At 38.9% G+C, this 22,591-nt stretch overlaps 1 protein-coding gene and 4 non-coding genes across 5 annotated transcripts in view; 3 read left to right on the top strand and 2 right to left on the bottom strand.

The window, feature by feature from the left end:
* LOC148074820 (uncharacterized) overlaps positions 1-22,591 on the top strand; it is a 72,308-nt gene that overhangs the window by 8,946 nt on the left and 40,771 nt on the right. The window contains exons 9-10 of the mRNA XM_087796131.1: positions 13,114-13,392; positions 22,215-22,493. Of these exons, the coding sequence (XP_087652257.1) occupies positions 13,114-13,392; positions 22,215-22,493 (558 nt within the window). The remainder of the gene's footprint in view (positions 1-13,113; positions 13,393-22,214; positions 22,494-22,591) is intronic.
* Positions 1,720-1,932, bottom strand: LOC148074831 (small nucleolar RNA U3). The gene has a single exon (XR_015711889.1). It is a non-coding gene; the product is annotated as a small nucleolar RNA U3 (small nucleolar RNA).
* LOC148074830 (small nucleolar RNA U3) lies at positions 2,751-2,961 on the top strand. Its single transcript, XR_015712001.1, has one exon. It is a non-coding gene; the product is annotated as a small nucleolar RNA U3 (small nucleolar RNA).
* Positions 8,001-8,213, top strand: LOC148074829 (small nucleolar RNA U3). Its single transcript, XR_015711957.1, has one exon. It is a non-coding gene; the product is annotated as a small nucleolar RNA U3 (small nucleolar RNA).
* On the bottom strand, positions 9,429-9,641 carry LOC148074828 (small nucleolar RNA U3). The gene has a single exon (XR_015711955.1). It is a non-coding gene; the product is annotated as a small nucleolar RNA U3 (small nucleolar RNA).

Raw genomic sequence — 22,591 nt, 5'->3', positions numbered from 1 at the left:
TCAGTTGAAGGAAACAGTTTCTGGTCAGTTTTCTACAGTGTTGAACAAGAGACATGTATTTATCAATTACAACACCCAGGTTTCTCAGGCTCAGTTTGACAGACTGACCTAAGTCACCCAAGTACTGACTCAACCCTGGAATCTTATCATCAGGAGCAATCACCAGTGTTTCGGTTCACTCCTTTTACGTTCCAGCTTATAAAAGGTGTTGAACCTAAAGACAGTGGGTTGTGACTCATATTTTAACATGGGTGTAAATACACTTGTAACTGTATGGAGTAAACATAAACAAACAAAAACAACATCAACAAATAAACCTACCATAAAAGGTATCTGCACTAACACGCTCAGGAAGCTAAAGTTGGCCCCAACAGAACTTGACTTAATACAATTAAGGCTCCACTGATGTTTTTGTTGACATACTCGCGCCTCTGCAGCAGTAGAAGGATTTCTCCACATTCTTGTAGGTGATTCTGAAGCGGGCAGGATAAGCAAATCCGAAGCGAACCCCGTCCACTCCACGAAACCGACTCTTGACGTCATTGAACGCCGCGCGTGCTTTGGCAACACTTGTCGGGTCAGGAAACACTGAGATGCTGACTCCGTCCACACTGATGCGTTGTTTGATCCGAGCGAGTCTCAGGATGTTTTCACAGTCTTGGAAGTAGTGAACGCGGGCTATGATGGTGTTTGACCGGCGTCCCTCTGTAGATCCAGGCGGGGAGAGACGGTTCTGTCCAGGAGCGTCCTTCAGATCAAAGGCTGCAGAAGGACACAGACTCGGTGTTGCATTCACGGGTCTCCGGGATTCCGACGATCCTTCCATTGTTCCTCCGCGACCTCGCCTCCAAGTCCTCGCATTTATTGTGAAGTTGGTCCACGACCCCCGTGAGCCGCTTCACCTCCTTCTTGAGTGAAACAACATCATCCGTGCACGTTGACAAACTTTCTTCCACATCCTTCACCGTAGCTTTCATGGCGGAGAGTTCAGAGGTCAGAGTTCAGAGTTGATCGTCGACCTGTATTCTTTGAGCTCCGCTCTCGCTGCACCAATATCCGCTGGAATCACCGCCATCTCACTTTCCAACACTGCGCCAACTTCTGTTTGAAGGATTTCAAGTAAATCCTTGCGCACCGAAGATAGTAGTTCCATCTTGAGCGATTCAGTGACCGACGCGTCGGGTGCGGAGACACTCCTTCTCAGGAAAGCTACTTCAATGGAGCTCGGGGCTAAAGTCGGCGTCGAAGGCGAAGGCCTCGTGGCTTGAGTCGCTGTTTGCCCACCTTTGCTTGATTTACCAGCCATTTCAAAGTTTCGGTTTTTAGGCATATGGTTTAGCAAAGGTAAAATTGGAATGTTTTCCAAAAAGTGCGCTGAAAAAATTACTTTTATATAGTCGTTCTGTGGAGCTCCAAAAAACATGTCTACTCCATTGCTATGCTCAACAGCGCCCCTAAATATTCAGGTTTTTAACAAAATACAAACACATATCTCTACTAGTCTCACAAATCAATGAATCTGACAAATAAAAGTTTCTGCTTCTGAATCCTTTAAGCAGAAATGATGCCAAACTTGATGGTTTGTTAGAGCAAATGAATCCTAAAGCTTTAGTTAAGGATGAACTACTCTAATGGAAGTCTTCAGTGGTTCATGAGGCTTAATCTCACCATTACTGCTAAACTCATAAAGGTTTAACATTTAGTTGTTATGAACCAACAACCACTCTGATCATATTCCTCTCAATACTGCACAAGGAAGTAAAGAAGGATCATCAATGACAGAGAACATATGAAGTGAATCATTATTCTCTGTCTGCTTCACACTCAGGAAGGAATATCACAACTCTTCATCATGGTTAGTGACACCAAACACTTTACAAACACATTTCTTAAGTTAAGAACTATAGAAATGATCCCTGAAAGTATAGTCTTAACTTATCTCTGCACCAACATCACACTCCATCCTCACACCAAACTATTATAGTGATGGTTGATTTTGTATTTATTATTTTTCTTCTGCATTCATTAATTTGAACAAACATGATACTGTGTGATTCACATTAAATACACAACATGAAATGTATTTACAAATCAAACACATGCACCACAATACTTTCAAACTAGGTTTCTACATTATTTAAAAAACACAAAAAGTAAAGTCAATATTATAATAAACAAAAGTCAATTAATAAAATACTTTGTAAGTATTGAAAGTGCTTTGTACTTCTTAGCTTGATGAAGCAGTGTCATTATTTTTAAGTGTCCACTAGATGGCGGTCTCTGCACTATTTTCCATTGTTTTGAACAACTTTTCTAATGAAACATAATTTTTAAACTGATGGCGCCACCTACTGACCTCTAAACAACATGACACTGTTTCATTTGGCTTCATCAACACATCACTATTAAATACACAACATGAAATGTACGTTTATATCAAACACATGAACCATAAAGCTTGCACACACATGGAGTAAAGTCAATATTATAAGAAACAAATGTCATTTATTGAATCATTTTGAGTAAAATGTTCTTTATTTCTGTGAACTACACTACAAAGAACAAGCACTTTTCTGGACTGATTTGACATCTGTGATCTATGAGGTTTAGATCTGGAGACTGACTAAGAGACTCCAGGTCCTTACAATGATTTTTATGAAGCCATTCCTTCAACACAAAGGTCACCTTTGGATCGTCACTGTAATGGTTTGGTGTGAGGATGGAGTGTGATGTTGGTGCAGAGTTAAGTTAAGACTATACTTTCAGGGATCATTTCTATAGTTCTTAACTTAAGAAATGTGTTTGTAAAGTGTTTGGTGTCACTAACCATGATGAAGAGTTGTGATATTCCTTCCTGAGTGTGAAGCAGACAGAGAATAATGATTCACTTCATATGTTCTGTCATTGATGATCCTTCTTTACTTCCTTGTGCAGTATTGAGAGGAATATGATCAGAGTGGTTGTTGGTTCTGTCAAAGTTTAATATAAACATCCTATGGTAGTGATGCGAGATGAAGCCTCATGAAGCACCGAAGCCTCCCAGCCGAGTAGTTCATCTTTGGAGCAAAGCCTTGTGAGGCTTCATTTGCACGACCCTGCCATCATGTGGACAATTGGTAGCATTGCATATTTGTGCGCAAATGATTCTGATATTAAAAAATGTGCTTGACAACCTTGTTTTTTTTTAATAATTATTCATTTTTATTTAAAAAAAGCAATTTTCCCACAGTACTGGGCTTCAGCCGGTTTCTTTTTTTACTGATTATTTCCCCGGCTTTGGAAAAAATCCTTTCGCAGGGGACGGATGAAGCCGGGGTACACAGTATTTTCATGGCCAGCTGAAAGAGAGATGGGTGTATATTTTTACATTTCGCCCAGTACTGTAGGGGGTCCTCGTTTCTAGGAATATTGTGTTCGTTGAGGTAGGTCTTCACCGCCACCGTAGCATCAACCGTTTCATTCCTCGGCCTGGTCTGCTGTACTGTGGCATCTAAACGATGCCAGAGTTTGCTTCCTAAAACAGAAAAGCTGCATGTAAGTGACCACATAAAATAAATAACAAACAGTAGTATAGTAAATAAATGAATTTGAAAGAAGCCATCTAGCTTGCCTGACGTTGGTTCAATTGTCTCGTTGGTCTCCAAGCTCTCATGCAGGGCTCTATAATGCCTCAGCATTGATGAAGTGTTGTTGTTGTTATATTATTATATTTTATATATATGTATATATAAAAGATAATAATTGGTGTATATATATACAGGTATTTGACAATATTGTAACAGAAATGAATGGGACACTTATTTGTGGAGGAGACTTCAATGTGGTATTAAACAGTACATTAGATCCATCCAACAATAGAAGAAATATGAACCATGTTACAAAAACAATCAAAAACATGTTAAGAGACTACGGTATGATGGATCTATGGAGAAGGTTACATCCAAAAAACAGGGATTACACACACTACTCTGCACCTAACGGAAGCTATGCAAGGATCGACTATTTCTTTCTAAATCAAGAAGATTTTTACAAAGTAGAACAGTGTGTAATAGGAGAAGCGGATATATCTGACCACAGCCCAGTAATATTCAAAATTAAACTAAAATCACGAGTTAAAAAAACAATGTGGAGGTTGAATATTGGTATTCTGAACAAGAAAAAAATAGTTGAAGAAATCAAAAATGATATTTTCACATATCAAAAAGAAAAGGAAAATGGTGAGGTTAACCCTGCAATAGTGTGGGATGCTCTTAAAGCAGTTATGCGGGGAAATATTATAGCAAAGTGCTCTTTACTGAAAAAAACAAGAGAAGCAGCATATAAGGACGAGAAAGAAAAACGACTAAGGTTAGAACGACAACACAAAAACAGCCAGGACCCCACTCTACTTCCAAAGATACAAGAAACCAGGGAGAACATAAAAAGACAATTGAATTCAGAAGTAGAAAAAAGAACTAGGTATTTAAAAGAGTCATATTACGAGATGGGGTCAAGAGGAACGAGACTTTTGGCAAGAAGACTTAAAAAACAGCAGATCGACCGCTCCGTTCATAAAATTAGAGATGCTTTAACAAATGAAGCCACTTTTGATTTAGAGGAAATAGAAACTAAATTTAGAAATTATTATGAGAATTTGTATAAACAACCACCTTCTGCCGACATAAGTCAAATCAAAACTTTTCTTAACTCACTAGATCTACCATGCATCGGCACAAAGCAAAATGACCTCCTAACAACACCGATAACAAAAGTGGAAATAGAGCGAGCAATTGGAAGGTTCAAATCAAATAAATCACCAGGTAGTGACGGTTTACCGTCTGAATGGTATAAAACATTCAATGAACAGCTGACCCCGATGCTACACACATCATTTAACTACACTCTTGAACAGGGTGTGATTCCTCCGTCTTGGAGCGAAGCTATCATCTCAGTTATCCCAAAAAAGAAAACCAGTGAGAAGTGTGAAGACGACAGGCCGATCTCATTATTAAACATAGATTATAAACTTTACACTTCCATCATAGCAAAAAGATACAGCACATTCATGACAGAGATAATTGATGAGGATCAGACCGGATTTATCAAGGGCCGTCAAACGCATGACAATATTAGGAGGACTATGCATGTGGAACGTAACAACATCTCAGCTGTCCTCATAAGCTTTGATGCAGAAAAAGCGTTTGATTGCGTTAATTGGTCATTCCTGTATCTTGTACTAGAGAAATTTGGACTAAATAGTAAAGCAATACGATGCATTAGATCGCTCAATCAAAAGCCGACCGCAAGAATAAGAATAAATGCTAGTCTATCAGACCCTATTACCTTAGAAAGATCTACAAGACAAGGTTGTTGCCTCTCACCAACTCTTTTTGCTATTTGTATCGAACCATTGGCCCAAGCAATCCGACAAAACAAGGAACTTAAAGGTATAGAAATGAATCACGAAAAACAAATTATTGGACTTTTTGCAGATGACATAATATGTTATTTACAAGAACCAGAAACTAGTATTCCAAAAGTAATACAACACATGGAAGCATTTGGCTCCTGTTCTGGCTACAAATTAAATTGAGCAAAAACGCAAATTATGGCAATGAATTTTACTCCATCTGAGAATCTCAAAATAATATTAAACACAAATTGGTTTGCCAAAAAAATAACATACCTAGGGGTCACCTTGACCAAGGAATACAAGAAACTGTCTGAAGAAAATTATAGCAAACTACATAAAGAAATTAAAACTGACCTAGAAAAGTGGGGTCCCCTTACACTGGATTTGAGTTCAAGAATAGATACAATCAAGATGAACATCCTACCTAGATTACTTTACCTGTTTCAAGCATTACCAGTTGAGGTACCAGAGATTCTATTCAGAGTGTGGGACAAATTGTTCTCTAGATTTATATGGAATGGACAAAACCCGAGAGTAACATTTGAAACCTTACAGATTAGTAAAGAGGGAGGTGGGATGGCTTTACCAAACATGAGAGGATACTATCTTGCGGCCCAGATAGGACCAATTATAAGTTGGTGTGACCAACACTTTGACGCAAAATGGAAAAATCTAGAAGAAAAATGTAGAGATCAGGAAATTCGAAGTCTAATTGGAGACAGAAAAACCATGAAGGAATATAGTAACCAATTAGATACAATAAGTCAATTCACACTTGAAATGTGGTTCAAGGTGGTCAGAAAACACAAATTGGAAAATGAAATTAAAATATTCAGTTGGATAGCATACAATAAAAATTTCACTCCAAATAATCTGGATTTACAGTTCAGGCAGTGGATCCAGGTTTAACTGCAATATGCACAGACACAAAACATGGCAAAATGATGAGCTTCCAAGAACTGAAACAAATATACTCTCTAAATAACAGAGACCACTTTAGATTCTTACAATTACGGGACTTCTATGACAAACAAATTAAACCAAACATGAATGAAAACAGAAATGGTATAATCCAAACTTTGATTGGAACCTATAACGGCAAGAAGTGTAAAATTGTCTCAACATTATACAAGCAAATGATGGAAACTAAGGGAAAGACAACAAATGATGTAAAGGAAAAGTGGGAAAAAGAGTTCCATATCAGTATAAGTCAAGAAGAATGGTCACATATTTGGAAGACGCAGCATTCTACGACATCTTCTCGTATCTGGAGGGAACACTGCTGGAAAAATGTAATAAGATATTTCATTACACCAAAAATTAAAAGCAGACAACTGTCATCGGACCGGTCGTGTTGGAGAGATTGTAACGAAGTCAATGTCATGTTTTCTGGTATTGCTCTAAAATCAGGAAATATTGGAAGGATGTGCATGAAGCAGTTGAAAACATCTTGGGCTATAATATTCCACCTGCATGTTCAATTTTGTACCTGGGCTTAAATTCAAACATTGTAAACAAGGAAGACAAATATTTATTTAAAATACTAGTGGCAGCCGCTAAAAAGGCCATTACCAAAAAATGGCACAATACGAAAACCAGTGGAAGAATGGACTCACATTGTCAAAGGAGTTTTTGAAATGGAACTTTTAACCCACAGGATAAGGACACAAGAAGACAAATTTATAGAAAAATGGAAAAAGTGGACTCTGTTTACACAACAACGACACCTGTGAAATACTTGGACTGTATCAGTGTGTACTTTATATATTGAAAGATGCATGTAAGAAACATGAACAACCCCCATTTTTATTTTTTTATTTTTGTTTTGTGTTTTGTGTTTTTTATTTTCTGTGATGTATGTGTGTTTGCCTTAATGTGGAAAATTCTAATAAAACTTAAGTTTGAAAAAAAAGAAAATAGTGCAGAGACCGTCATCTAGTGTTCTCTGAAAATAATGACACTGCTTCATAAAGCTTCATCAGACCATCACTACTTACCACTGCTGAAGTGTTTTCTTCATGGACCACTGAGACTCTGGCCTCAGATGACATTTGGACATTTTGTCCCTCAAGATGCTTCTGCTGCTCACGTCAGTGTCAGCTAATTGTACTGATGACATGTTTGGTTTGTCCATCAGACGGATTGCAACTGTCATGCTATGTTTGAACCCTCTTTCTTTAGAAGGTTCATACCTGCACTGTGAGGACCAGAGTGGTCTCCTTCTGGGCTTTCTACCCACCCCTTCACTCTGGTCCAGAGTGGATGAATCTTCATCTACTCTGTCCAGTGTGTCCACTTGTCTGCTAGTTGAGGACGGTGAAGAAAGTCAGAGGCACGAATATATTGCTGGTGTGTTTCAGTGCAGGTCACATGTAAAGAGGTGGTGAGTGCTTTGTTCTTTTTCAGAGTCAGGGCCAAGAGAGGTTATCCATAGAATCATCCTATAGAGAGTGTCACAATCATTTGTAGAACCAAGGTTACATAGGTAACCTGTTGTTTTTGTATAGATGTTGTTTATAAACTGTGAAATGAAAAAAAACAACGATTCAACCGTCATTATAATAGTTTGGTGTGAGGATGGAGTGTGATGTTGGTGCAGAGTTAAGTTAAGACTATACTTTCAGGGATCATTTCTATAGTTCTTAACTTAAGAAATGTGTTTGTAAAGTGTTTGGTGTCACTAACCATGATGAAGAGTTGTGATATTCCTTCCTGAGTGTGAAGCAGACAGAGAATAATGATTGACTTCATATGTTCTCTGTCATTGATGATCCTTCTTTACTTCCTTGTGCAGTATTGAGAGGAATATGATCAGAGTGGTTGTTGGTTCATAACAACTAAATGTTAAACCTTTATGAGTTTAGCAGTAATGGTGAGATTAAGCCTCATGAACCACTGAAGACTTCCATTAGAGTAGTTCATCCTTAACTAAAGCTTTAGGATTCATTTGCTCTAACAAACCATCAAGTTTGGCATCATTTCTGCTTAAAGGATTCAGAAGCAGAAACTTTTATTTGTCAGATTCATTGATTTGTGAGACTAGTAGAGATATGTGTTTGTATTTTGTTAAAAACCTGAATATTTAAACACACGTACAACTATTACTGATATGGTTGTTGAGATATATTTTTGCTGATAACTTTGTTGTGAAATTAATCAGATAAATAAATGCATTGTTTATGAACAGAACTTTTTTCTCCAGGATGCCTGATTTTTTAGGAATTCAATAGATTTACAGTAAACTAGTAAATTCTTCAGACTAAACTCTCTGGTGTCAATTGTGTAAGAATATAAATACTGTCTAAACGAAAGAAGAAAACAAAGTGATGTTTAATTAAAACAGTTGTTCAAAACAAAGGAAAATATTGCAGAGAGCACCATCTAGTGGAAAATAATGACACTGCTTCATGAAGCTTCATCAGACCTTCACCACTCTTCTGGTCAAAGCAGTCTGTCACAGAGATGAGGGCTTGTTTTTGCTGGAGCCACTAAATGAACCTTAAACCTCTCACTCTCCTCAAGAGCAGGAGGAGGAAACACTGTAGTGGAAAAGATTAAAGTGACCACAATGAATGAGCAAGAGCATCTACCTCCAGTGGAGAGTTGTATGTATCTGCTCAAGGAGACAGTAGAGATGTAGATTAACATATACAAATGTTTTCATATATTGTACATAACAACCACTCTTATCTGATTAATTTCACAACAAAGTTATCAGCAAAAATATATCTCAACAACCATATCAGTAATAGTTGTACGTGTGTTTAAATATTCAGGTTTTTAACAAAATACAAACACATATCTCTACTAGTCTCACAAATCAATGAATCTGACAAATAAAAGTTTCTGCTTCTGAATCCTTTAAGCAGAAATGATGCCAAACTTGATGGTTTGTTAGAGCAAATGAATCCTAAAGCTTTAGTTAAGGATGAACTACTCTAATGGAAGTCTTCAGTGGTTCATGAGGCTTAATCTCACCATTACTGCTAAACTCATAGAAACGTTTGAAATTTAACCATCTTGTTATGAACCAACAACCACTCTGATCATATTCCTCTCAATACTGCACAAGGAAGTAAAGAAGGATCATCAATGACAGAGAACATATGAAGTCAATCATTATTCTCTGTCTGCTTCACACTCAGGAAGGAATATCACAACTCTTCATCATGGTTAGTGACACCAAACACTTTACAAACACATTTCTTAAGTTAAGAACTATAGAAATGATCCCTGAAAGTATAGTCTTAACTTAACTCTGCACCAACATCACACTCCATCCTCACACCAAACTATTATAGTTATGGTTGATTTTTTATTTTAGTTGAACAAACATGATACTGTGTGATTCACATTAAATACACAACTTTAAATGTATTTACAAATCAAACACATGCACCACAATACTTTCAAACTAGGTTTCTACATTATTTAAAAAACACACGTCGTAAAGTCAATATTAGAATAAACAAATGTCAATTAATAATATACTTTGTAAGTATTCTTCATGAAGCAGTGTCATTATTTTTCCACTAGATGGCGGTCTCTGCACTATTCTCTATTGTTTTGAACAATTTTTCTAATGAAACATCACATCATTTTTAAACTGATGGCGCCACCTACTGACCTCTAAACAACATGACACTGTTTCATTTGTCTTCATCAACACATCACTATTAAACACACAACATGAAATGTATGTTTATATCAAACACATGAACCATAAAGCTTTCAAAGTAAGTTCCTACATTATTACAAAACATGGAGTAAAGTTAATATTATAAGAAACAAATGTCATTTAATGAATAATGTTGAGTAAAATATTATTTATTTCTGTGAACTACAGTACAAAGAACAGTTTGTGGTCAACATTAGAACAGAGAGCAGAGTCAGCATTTCTTCAGTTTGTTGTAGAGCCAACCAGTTGAGGAACCAGTGATTTGTTGGAGCTTCTGGTGCCACTAAAATCAACCTCAAACCCTCGAGCCTCACTGTTCTCAAGAGGAAAGAGGAAACACTGGTGGAAAACCATAGAAAAGCCTTGGTCGGCACAATGGATGATCAAAAACCTTCATCCCAAGAGTAGGCTTGTCTGACTGAAAGAGAAGACTGTGTTCTCGTCCTGGACAAAGTGCAGAATGAGACAATATTTACACTTTTAAAATGGAAAACCAACACTCTGATCATATTCCTCCCCTCAATACTGTGAACTTACATATTAATCCAAATGAAAGTTCAACACATGCACCAAAATGTTCACATTGAGTGTTTAAACCAACCATGTGGAAATGTTTAATGTTTCATCTTGACAAAGAAACAAAAGTGAGAAGAATTATTTTCAATAAACTATCATCAAGAACAATTTCTAGTCGAAGTGTGTCAGGAAACTTGTAGATTCATAACTTTGTTGGCAGCATTACAGACTCAACACAACACGCTCAAAAGATATTCAGTCAGGGAAGAATCATTGTGGCAGATAAGGACAATCACCATGAACGGATACTGATCACATTTATTTGTGTGTAAAAACAAAACCTGATTGAAAATGTTAATTAAAATGGATTTAAAGACATTTTGATGAAGTTAAATATTGTAGCTCATCACACAACTTTATTTCTGTATGAGATTTATCAACTAAAAAAACAATCAAATATTGTATACTTTAAGTAAAAATGATATATTTTAATTCTATAATTCAACCTGAAAGTTACTTTATTTATTTTCTCCACTGCTTATATCCCCACTTTCAACCTGCTGTTGCCTGAGACCTTTACTTTCTCTGACAGGTTTACTTTTGAGGGCCAGTTCATGCTAAGGTTTGTGGGTAAATAGTACCAAGAACAGGCAGTTTTACTTCCTGTGAGACCATACAATGTTGGAGAGATCGTAGAGCACCAAGAGCTCACTGACCAGGAGGGAACTGAAGATAGTTCAAGTGTTTTTTTAACTACAGAAAGTCTGTCCGTAAAATAATGATAAAAATGGTTCTTGAATTGATGAAAATGACTGAAAATCATTCAAATGTATTTACTGTTTGAGCTCAATGTCATGTTTAAACCACTAGAGGGAGCTAGAAGCTTTTCTCGTCTCCACAAAAAACTCTTTTTTATAAAATTATATTAAAAAATATTTTAGAAAAACTTTTTTTCTGAATAAAAGAGAATAGAAAGGAAGGAAAGAAAGTTTATACATATAAATCATCGTATGTCAAAATAAAAAGCAATTCAATCCACTTTTATTTCTCTTCACTTTAATTTGACACTCCTGGTATTCCATAGTTCACATTCTGCGTGACTTTAAGGTTCAGAAGAACGACTCTAAGAAATAAGAATAAAGTTTAAAGTGGAGTTTTTGTCACAGAAAATAGTCGTAATAACATGTTTGGTTTACTTTGACTTTCCATCTGGACGTGACGTCACACTGAATCCTCATTGGCTCAGATATTTCTTCCTGCGTCTGTTGTTTACTTTCACTTGTACTTCGTTCGTCGACCTGAAGACTTGTTGGATCCTAGTCTCCAGAAAAGAGCTGAAGATGAAGAAGGTGTTGTTTGTGCTTGTTGTGTGGATCCACAGCTCAACTGCGAGTGAGTCTCCTTCCTCCACTTTCATGTGTTCACACCTGCGTCACCTTTTATTTCTCCAAATACTCTTCACTACAACCTTCATGACCTTTTCACTCTCAGAGGAGTCAAAGTGTTTCACTGATTCACTTTTCATCTCAGAACCGTGAAGAAGTCGTACACAGAAAAGTAGATCCGAGCTCAATGTCAGGTGCTCACCTGGTGGCGCTGTTGAGTCACTTCTGTTGATTGACGGAGGAACTTGTTTGACGCTGAACAGAAAGTGACTCCAGAGTTTTGCTTCATGAGCTGATCACTTGTTTTTAAACGATGCTGCCATCAGGAGATTCATTGACTCACAAGAAGAGCTTTTACAATTTTCATTGATTTGACTTTAGTAAACAAGTCTATCATGAACTAAAATGAGGAAATAAAAACAAAGAAAGTGTCGCATTTCTTAAGTGCGCATGTTCAGACAACCTTGTAGCTCAGCTCACTTCAACATATTATCACATCTCACAGTTTATTGGAGCAACTCAGTGAAGCAGCTGCTCTGAACTTGTGTTTGGACTTAAAATATCTAAATGAAACATTTACAATCATGTTGAACAGTAATCTTCAGAAACATGTTATTTATAAACTGATATAAACTCATGTTATTTAAGTTCATCATTAACCTTAATGTCCTTCAATGATCTTTATTCTATCAATCATTCTTAGATTTGTTCCATGAACTTGGTTTTAATATTTTATTATCTATGCGTTTTTTAAAAACAATTTCAATTTAGTTGTTTGATCTTTTTCAACATTGTTGCTCCTGTTTCTTCTTAATTCATCCATTTATTCTTTTAATTCTCCTTATTCCTTATTTGTTTTATTATAAATATTTATTACATTTCAGATTGTTATTAATATTAATAGTTTTTTCTTCTTTCTTCTTCTTCTTCTTCTTCTTCTATAGTTGTGTCCCAGTTAGCCAGGGTTCTTGGAGAGTGAAGTGTGAAGGATGTTCTGCTGGTGTCCGTGTGTGGACGTGAACTTTGTGTCACTGCTGACTGTCCCTCTGTTCTTCACCTCTTTGTCTTTGTAGAAGATGTGATTGTTCTGCTGCATCACAACGTTGTGTCATCAGAACCAGAGAAGATCTAAACTTTGTTTTTGTGTCTCACAGTGATTCACACAATGCAGTTTTTCGACACTGCGTCTGCTGGAGTTAAAAACTTCCCAGAGTTTGTTTCTGTCGCTTATGTGGACGGAGTTGAAGTGGAACACTACGACAGCAACACCAGGAGACTTGTACCCAAACAAGACTGGATGATCCAGGTCACAGCAGATGATCCTCAGTACTGGGAGAGAAACACAAATATCTTAAATAATGACCAGCAGGTCCAGAAGAACAACATTGAAGTAGCAAAACAGAGATTCAACCAAACTGGAGGTTTGTTGTCTTTAAAATCAATGTTTGACCTTAAACTGAATCATGTTCAACCTTTTTACATCCTGAACCATCAATCTTGTATACAGAGTAGATCAGAGGAGGAAACTGGAGTAGATCATACAAGTTCAGAGAAGAAGAGAAGATCACAGTGGAGCAGTAAACAGTGGAGTAGATCACAGTGGAGTATTAAACAGTGGAGTAGACCACAGTGGAGTATTAAACAGTGGAGTAGATCACAGTGGAGTAGATCATACAAGTTCAGAGAAGAAGAGAAGATCACAGTGGAGTATTAAACAGTGGAGTAGATCACAGTGGAGTATTAAACAGTGGAGTAGACCACAGTGGAGTATTAAACAGTGGAGTAGATCACAGTGGAGTATTAAACAGTTGAGTAGACAACAGTGGAGTAGAACACAGTGAAGTATTAAACAGTGGAGTAGAACACAGTGAAGTATTAAACAGTGGAGTAGACCACAGTGGAGAAGACAACAGTGGAGTATGAAACAGTGGAGTAGACCACAGTGGAGTAGATCACAGTGGAGTATTAAACAGTGGAGTAGATCACAGTGGAGTATTAAACAGTGGAGTAGATCACAGTGGAGTATTAAACAGTGGAGTATTAAACAGTGGAGTAGATCACAGTGGAGTATGAAACAGTGGAGTAGATCACAGTGGAGTATTTAACAGTGGAGTAGATCACAGTGGAGTATTAAACAGTGGAGTAGATCACAGTGGAGTATTAAACAGTGGAGTAGATCACAGTGGAGTATTTAACAGTGGAGTAGATCACAGTGGAGTATTAAACAGTGGAGTAGATCACAGTGGAGTAGATCACAGTGGAGTATTAAACAGTGGAGTAGATCACAGTGGAGTAGACCACAGTGGAGTAGACCACAGTGGAGTATGAAACAGTGGAGTAGACCACAGTGGAGTATTAAACAGTGGAGTAGATCACAGTGGAGTATTTAACAGTGGAGTAGACCACAGTGGAGTATGAAACAGTGGAGTAGACCACAGTGGAGTATTAAACAGTGGAGTAGATCACAGTGGAGTATTTAACAGTGGAGTAGACCACAGTGGAGTATGAAACAGTGGAGTAGACCACAGTGGAATATTAAACAGTGGAGTAGATCACAGTGGAGTATTAAACAGTGGAGTAGACCACAGTGGAGTATGAAACAGTGGAGTAGACCACAGTGGAGTATTAAACAGTGGAGTAGATCACAGTGGAGTATTAAACAGTGGAGTATTAAACAGTGGAGTAGATCACAGTGGAGTAGACCACATTGGAGTATGAAACAGTGGAGTAGATCACAGTGGAGTATTAAACAGTGGAGTAGACCACAGTGGAGTAGATCACAGTGGAGTATGAAACAGTGGAGTAGATCACAGTGGAGTATTAAACAGTGGAGTAGATCACAGTGGAGTATGAAACAGTGGAGTAGATCACAGTGGAGTAGATCACAGTGGAGTAGATCACAGTGGAGTATTAAACAGTGGAGTAGATCACAGTGGAGTATTAAACAGTGGAGTAGATCACAGTGGAGTAGACCACAGTGGAGTAGATCACAGTGGAGTAGACCACAGTGGAGTATTAAACAGTGGAGTATTAAACAGTGGAGTAGATCACAGTGGAGTATTAAACAGTGGAGTAGATCACAGTGGAGTATTAAACAGTGGAGTAGACAACAGTGGAGTATTAAACAGTGGAGTAGATCACAGTGGAGTATTAAACAGTGGAGTAGATCACAGTGGAGTATTAAACAGTGGAGTAGATCACAGTGGAGTATTAAACAGTGGAGTAGATCACAGTGGAGTATTAAACAGTGGAGTAGATCACAGTGGAGTATTAAACAGTGGAGTAGACAACAGTGGAGTATTAAACAGTGGAGTATTAAACAGTGGAGTAGATCACAGTGGAGTAGATCACAGTGGAGTATTAAACAGTGGAGTAGACAACAGTGGAGTATTAAACAGTGGAGTATGAAACAGTGGAGTAGACAACAGTGGAGTATTAAACAGTGGAGTAGATCACAGTGGAGTATGAAACAGTGGAGTAGACCACAGTGGAGTATTAAACAGTGGAGTAGATCACAGTGGAGTATTAAACAGTGGAGTAGACCACAGTGGAGTAGACCACAGTGGAGTAGACCACAGTGGAGTATTAAACAGTGGAGTAGATCACAGTGGAGTATTAAACAGTGGAGTATTAAACAGTGGAGTAGATCACAGTGGAGTATTAAACAGTGGAGTAGACCACAGTGGAGTATGAAACAGTGGAGTAGATCACAGTGGAGTATTCAACAGTGGAGTAGACCACAGTGGAGTAGATCACAGTGGAGTATGAAACAGTGGAGTAGATCACAGTGGAGTAGACCACAGTGGAGTAGATCACAGTGGAGTAGACCACAGTGGAGTATTAAACAGTGGAGTATTAAACAGTGGAGTAGATCACAGTGGAGTATTAAACAGTGGAGTAGATCACAGTGGAGTAGACCACAGTGGAGTAGATCACAGTGGAGTAGACCACAGTGGAGTATTAAACAGTGGAGTAGACTACAGTGGAGTATTAAACAGTGGAGTAGATCACAGTGGAGTATTAAACAGTGGAGTAGATCACAGTGGAGTATTAAACAGTGGAGTAGACAACAGTGGAGTATTAAACAGTGGAGTAGATCACAGTGGAGTATTAAACAGTGGAGTAGATCACAGTGGAGTATTAAACAGTGGAGTAGATCACAGTGGAGTATTAAACAGTGGAGTAGACCACAGTGGAGTATTAAACAGTGGAGTAGATCACAGTGGAGTATTAAACAGTTGAGTAGACAACAGTGGAGTAGAACACAGTGAAGTATTAAACAGTGGAGTAGAACACAGTGAAGTATTAAACAGTGGAGTAGACCACAGTGGAGAAGACAACAGTGGAGTATGAAACAGTGGAGTAGACCACAGTGGAGTAGATCACAGTGGAGTATTAAACAGTGGAGTAGATCACAGTGGAGTATTAAACAGTGGAGTAGATCACAGTGGAGTATTAAACAGTGGAGTATTAAACAGTGGAGTAGATCACAGTGGAGTATGAAACAGTGGAGTAGATCACAGTGGAGTATTTAACAGTGGAGTAGATCACAGTGGAGTATTAAACAGTGGAGTAGATCACAGTGGAGTATTAAACAGTGGAGTAGATCACAGTGGAGTATTTAACAGTGGAGTAGATCACAGTGGAGTATTAAACAGTGGAGTAGATCACAGTGGAGTATTAAACAGTGGAGTAGATCACAGTGGAGTAGACCACAGTGGAGTAGACCACAGTGGAGTATGAAACAGTGGAGTAGACCACAGTGGAGTATTAAACAGTGGAGTAGATCACAGTGGAGTATTCAACAGTGGAGTAGACCACAGTGGAGTATGAAACAGTGGAGTAGACCACAGTGGAGTATTAAACAGTGGAGTAGATCACAGTGGAGTATTTAACAGTGGAGTAGACCACAGTGGAGTATGAAACAGTGGAGTAGACCACAGTGGAGTATTAAACAGTGGAGTAGATCACAGTGGAGTATTAAACAGTGGAGTAGACCACAGTGGAGTATGAAACAGTGGAGTAGACCACAGTGGAGTATTAAACAGTGGAGTAGATCACAGTGGAGTATTAAACAGTGGAGTATTAAACAGTGGAGTAGATCACAGTGGAGTATTAAACAGTGGAGTAGACCACATTGGAGTATGAAACAGTGGAGTAGATCACAGTGGAGTATTAAACAGTGGAGTAGACCACAGTGGAGTAGATCACAGTGGAGTATGAAACAGTGGAGTAGATCACAGTGGAGTATTAAACAGTGGAGTAGATCACAGTGGAGTATGAAACAGTGGAGTAGATCACAGTGGAGTAGATCACAGTGGAGTAGATCACAGTGGAGTATTAAACATTGGAGTAGATCACAGTGGAGTATTAAACAGTGGAGTAGATCACAGTGGAGTAGACCACAGTGGAGTAGATCACAGTGGAGTAGACCACAGTGGAGTATTAAACAGTGGAGTAGACTACAGTGGAGTATTAAACAGTGGAGTAGATCACAGTGGAGTATTAAACAGTGGAGTAGATCACAGTGGAGTATTAAACAGTGGAGTAGACAACAGTGGAGTATTAAACAGTGGAGTAGATCACAGTGGAGTATTAAACAGTGGAGTAGATCACAGTGGAGTATTAAACAGTGGAGTAGATCACAGTGGAGTATTAAACAGTGGAGTAGATCACAGTGGAGTATTAAACAGTGGAGTAGACAACAGTGGAGTATTAAACAGTGGAGTATTAAACAGTGGAGTAGATCACAGTGGAGTAGATCACAGTGGAGTATTAAACAGTGGAGTAGACAACAGTGGAGTATTAAACAGTGGAGTATGAAACAGTGGAGTAGACAACAGTGGAGTATTAAACAGTGGAGTAGATCACAGTGGAGTATGAAACAGTGGAGTAGACCACAGTGGAGTATTAAACAGTGGAGTAGATCACAGTGGAGTATTAAACAGTGGAGTAGACCACAGTGGAGTAGACCACAGTGGAGTATTAAACAGTGGAGTAGATCACAGTGGAGTATTAAACAGTGGAGTATTAAACAGTGGAGTAGATCACAGTGGAGTATTAAACAGTGGAGTAGACCACAGTGGAGTATGAAACAGTGGAGTAGACCACAGTGGAGTATTAAACAGTGGAGTAGACTACAGTGGAGTATTAAACAGTGGAGTAGATCACAGTGGAGTATTAAACAGTGGAGTAGATCACAGTGGAGTATTAAACAGTGGAGTAGACAACAGTGGAGTATTAAACAGTGGAGTAGATCACAGTGGAGTATTAAACAGTGGAGTAGATCACAGTGGAGTATTAAACAGTGGAGTAGATCACAGTGGAGTATTAAACAGTGGAGTAGATCACAGTGGAGTATTAAACAGTGGAGTAGACAACAGTGGAGTATTAAACAGTGGAGTATTAAACAGTGGAGTAGATCACAGTGGAGTAGATCACAGTGGAGTATTAAACAGTGGAGTAGACAACAGTGGAGTATTAAACAGTGGAGTATGAAACAGTGGAGTAGACAACAGTGGAGTATTAAACAGTGGAGTAGATCACAGTGGAGTATGAAACAGTGGAGTAGACCACAGTGGAGTATTAAACAGTGGAGTAGATCACAGTGGAGTATTAAACAGTGGAGTAGACCACAGTGGAGTAGACCACAGTGGAGTAGACCACAGTGGAGTATTAAACAGTGGAGTAGATCACAGTGGAGTATTAAACAGTGGAGTATTAAACAGTGGAGTAGATCACAGTGGAGTATTAAACAGTGGAGTAGACCACAGTGGAGTATGAAACAGTGGAGTAGATCACAGTGGAGTATTCAACAGTGGAGTAGACCACAGTGGAGTAGATCACAGTGGAGTATGAAACAGTGGAGTAGATCACAGTGGAGTAGACCACAGTGGAGTAGATCACAGTGGAGTAGACCACAGTGGAGTATTAAACAGTGGAGTATTAAACAGTGGAGTAGATCACAGTGGAGTATTAAACAGTGGAGTAGATCACAGTGGAGTAGACCACAGTGGAGTAGATCACAGTGGAGTAGACCACAGTGGAGTATTAAACAGTGGAGTAGACTACAGTGGAGTATTAAACAGTGGAGTAGATCACAGTGGAGTATTAAACAGTGGAGTAGATCACAGTGGAGTATTAAACAGTGGAGTAGACAACAGTGGAGTATTAAACAGTGGAGTAGATCACAGTGGAGTATTAAACAGTGGAGTAGATCACAGTGGAGTATTAAACAGTGGAGTAGATCACAGTGGAGTATTAAACAGTGGAGTAGATCACAGTGGAGTATTAAACAGTGGAGTAGATCACAGTGGAGTATTAAACAGTGGAGTAGACAACAGTGGAGTATTAAACAGTGGAGTATTAAACAGTGGAGTAGATCACAGTGGAGTAGATAACAGTGGAGTATTAAACAGTGGAGTAGACAACAGTGGAGTATTAAACAGTGGAGTATGAAACAGTGGAGTAGACAACAGTGGAGTATTAAACAGTGGAGTAGATCACAGTGGAGTATGAAACAGTGGAGTAGACCACAGTGGAGTATTAAACAGTGGAGTAGATCACAGTGGAGTATTAAACAGTGGAGTAGACCACAGTGGAGTAGACCACAGTGGAGTAGACCACAGTGGAGTATTAAACAGTGGAGTAGATCACAGTGGAGTATTAAACAGTGGAGTATTAAACAGTGGAGTAGATCACAGTGGAGTATTAAACAGTGGAGTAGACCACAGTGGAGTATGAAACAGTGGAGTAGATCACAGTGGAGTATTAAACAGTGGAGTAGACCACAGTGGAGTAGATCACAGTGGAGTATGAAACAGTGGAGTAGATCACATTGGAGTATTAAACAGTGGAGTAGATCACAGTGGAGTATGAAACAGTGGAGTAGATCACAGTGGAGTAGATCACAGTGGAGTAGATCACAGTGGAGTATTAAACAGTGGAGTAGATCACAGTGGAGTATTAAACAGTGGAGTAGATCACAGTGGAGTAGACCACAGTGGAGTAGATCACAGTGGAGTAGACCACAGTGGAGTATTAAACAGTGGAGTAGACTACAGTGGAGTATTAAACAGTGGAGTAGATCACAATGGAGTATTAAACAGTGGAGTAGATCACAGTGGAGTATTAAACAGTGGAGTAGACAACAGTGGAGTAGACAACAGTGGAGTAGATCACAGTGGAGTATTAAACAGTGGAGTAGATCACAGTGGAGTATTAAACAGTGGAGTAGATCACAGTGGAGTATTAAACAGTGGAGTAGATCACAGTGGAGTATTAAACAGTGGAGTAGATCACAGTGGAGTATTAAACAGTGGAGTAGACAACAATGGAGTATTAAACAGTGGAGTATTAAACAGTGGAGTAGATCACAGTGGAGTATTAAACAGTGGAGTAGACAACAGTGGAGTATTAAACAGTGGAGTATGAAACAGTGGAGTAGACAACAGTGGAGTATTAAACAGTGGAGTAGATCACAGTGGAGTATTAAACAGTGGAGTAGATCACAGTGGAGTATTAAACAGTGGAGTAGACCACAGTGGAGTATTAAACAGTGGAGTAGACCACATTGGAATATTAAACAGTGGAGATGACCAACGTGGAGTTAAAAAAAATGGAGTAGACCACAGTGGAGTATTAAACAGTGGAGCAGACCACAGTGGCGTATTAAACAGTGGAGTAGACCACAGTGGAGTATTAAACAGAGGAGTAGACCACAGTGGAGTATTAAACAGTGGAGTAGATCACAGTGGAGTATTAAACAGTGGAGAAGACCACAGTGGCGTATTAAACAGTGGAGTAGACCACAGTGGAGAATTAAACAGAGGAGTAGACCACAGTGGAGTATTAAACAGTGGAGTAGACCACAGTGGAGTATTAAACAGTGGAGAAGACCAGAGTGGAGTATTAAACAGTGGAGTAGATCACAGTGGAGTATGAAACAGTGGAGTAGATCACAGTGGAGTATTAAACAGTGGAGTAGACCACAGTGGAGTATGAAACAGTGGAGTAGATCACAGTGGAGTAGATCACAGTGGAGTATTAAAAAGTGGAGTAGATCACAGTGGAGTATTAAACAGTGGAGTAGATCACAGTGGCGTATTAAACAGTGGAGTAGACCACAGTGGAGTAGACCACAGTGGCGTATTAAACAGTGGAGTAGACCACAGTGGAGTATTAAACAGTGGAGTAGACCACATTGGAGTATTAAACAGTGGAGTAGACCACAGTGGAGTATTAAACAGTGGAGTGGATCACAGTGGAGTAGATCACAGTGGAGCATTAAACAGTGGAGTAGACCACAGTGGAGTATTAAACAGTGGAGTAGACCACAGTGGAGTATTAAACAGTGGAGTAGATCACAGTGGAGTATTAAACAGTGGAGTAGATCACAGTGGAGTATTAAACAGTGGAGTAGACCACAGTGGAGTATTAAACAGTGGAGTAGATCACAGTCGAGTATTAAACAGTGGAGTAGACCACAGTGGAGTATTAAACAGTGGAGTAGACCACAGTGGAGTATTAAACAGTGAAGTAGATCACAGTGGAGTATGAAACAGTGGAGTAGATCACAGTGGCGTATTAAACAGTGAAGTAGATCACAGTGGAGTAGATCACAGTGGAGTAGACCACAATGGAGTATTAAACAGTGGAGTAGATCACAGTGGAGTATGAAACAGTGGAGTAGATCACAGTGGAGTATTAAACAGTGTAGTAGATCACAGTGGAGTATTAAACAGTGAAGTAGATCACAGTGGAGTATTAAACAGAGTTAGACCACAGTGGAGTATTAAACAGTGGAGTAGACCACAGTGGAGTATTAAACAGTGGAATAGACCACAGTGGAGTATTAAACAGAGGAGTAGACCACGGTGGAGTATTAAACAGAGGAGTAGATCACAGTGGAGTATTAAACAGTGGAGTAGATCACAGTGGAGTATTAAACAGTGGAGTAGATCACAGTGGCGTATTAAATACTGGAGTAGACCACAGTGGAGTATGAAACAGTGGAGTAGATCACAGTGGAGTATTAAACAGTGGAGTAGATCACAGTGGAGTAGATCACAGTGGAGTATTAAACAGTGGAGTAGATCATAGTGGAGTATTAAACAGTGGAGTAGATCACAGTGGCGTATTAAACAGTGGAGTAGATCACAGTGGAGTATTAAACAGTGGAGTAGATCACAGTGGAGTATTAAACAGAGGAGTAGATCAGGTCTCACTCTGGTTTCTCTCTCAGGTGTTCACATCGTTCAGATGATGAACGGTTGTGAGTGGGACGATGAGACTGGAGAGGTCAAAGGTTACCTACAGTACGGCTATGATGGAGAAGACTTCATCGTGTTTGACCTTCAGACTCTGACCTGGGTCGCTCCGAGTCCTCAGGCCGTCATCACCAAACACAAGTGGGACCAGAATGAAGGCATAAAGAAAGAGAAAAAGTTCTCTTACACCCAGGAATGTCCAAATGATCTGAAGAAGTTTGTGAAGTTTGGGAGCAAAACCTTGATGAGAACAGGTAGTTCCATGACCTTCTTCTCCTTCTGCTCTCCTTCCTCCTTCTCTCCCTCCTCTCTCTCCTCATGTCCTCTCTCTCTCTCTCTCCTCTTATCTTCT

This window comes from Callionymus lyra, chromosome 7, assembly GCF_982586985.1.
Source record: "Callionymus lyra chromosome 7, fCalLyr1.hap1.1, whole genome shotgun sequence".
In the NCBI taxonomy this organism is placed as follows: domain Eukaryota; kingdom Metazoa; phylum Chordata; class Actinopteri; order Syngnathiformes; family Callionymidae; genus Callionymus; species Callionymus lyra.
This window is presented reverse-complemented; position numbering and strand designations above follow the sequence as displayed.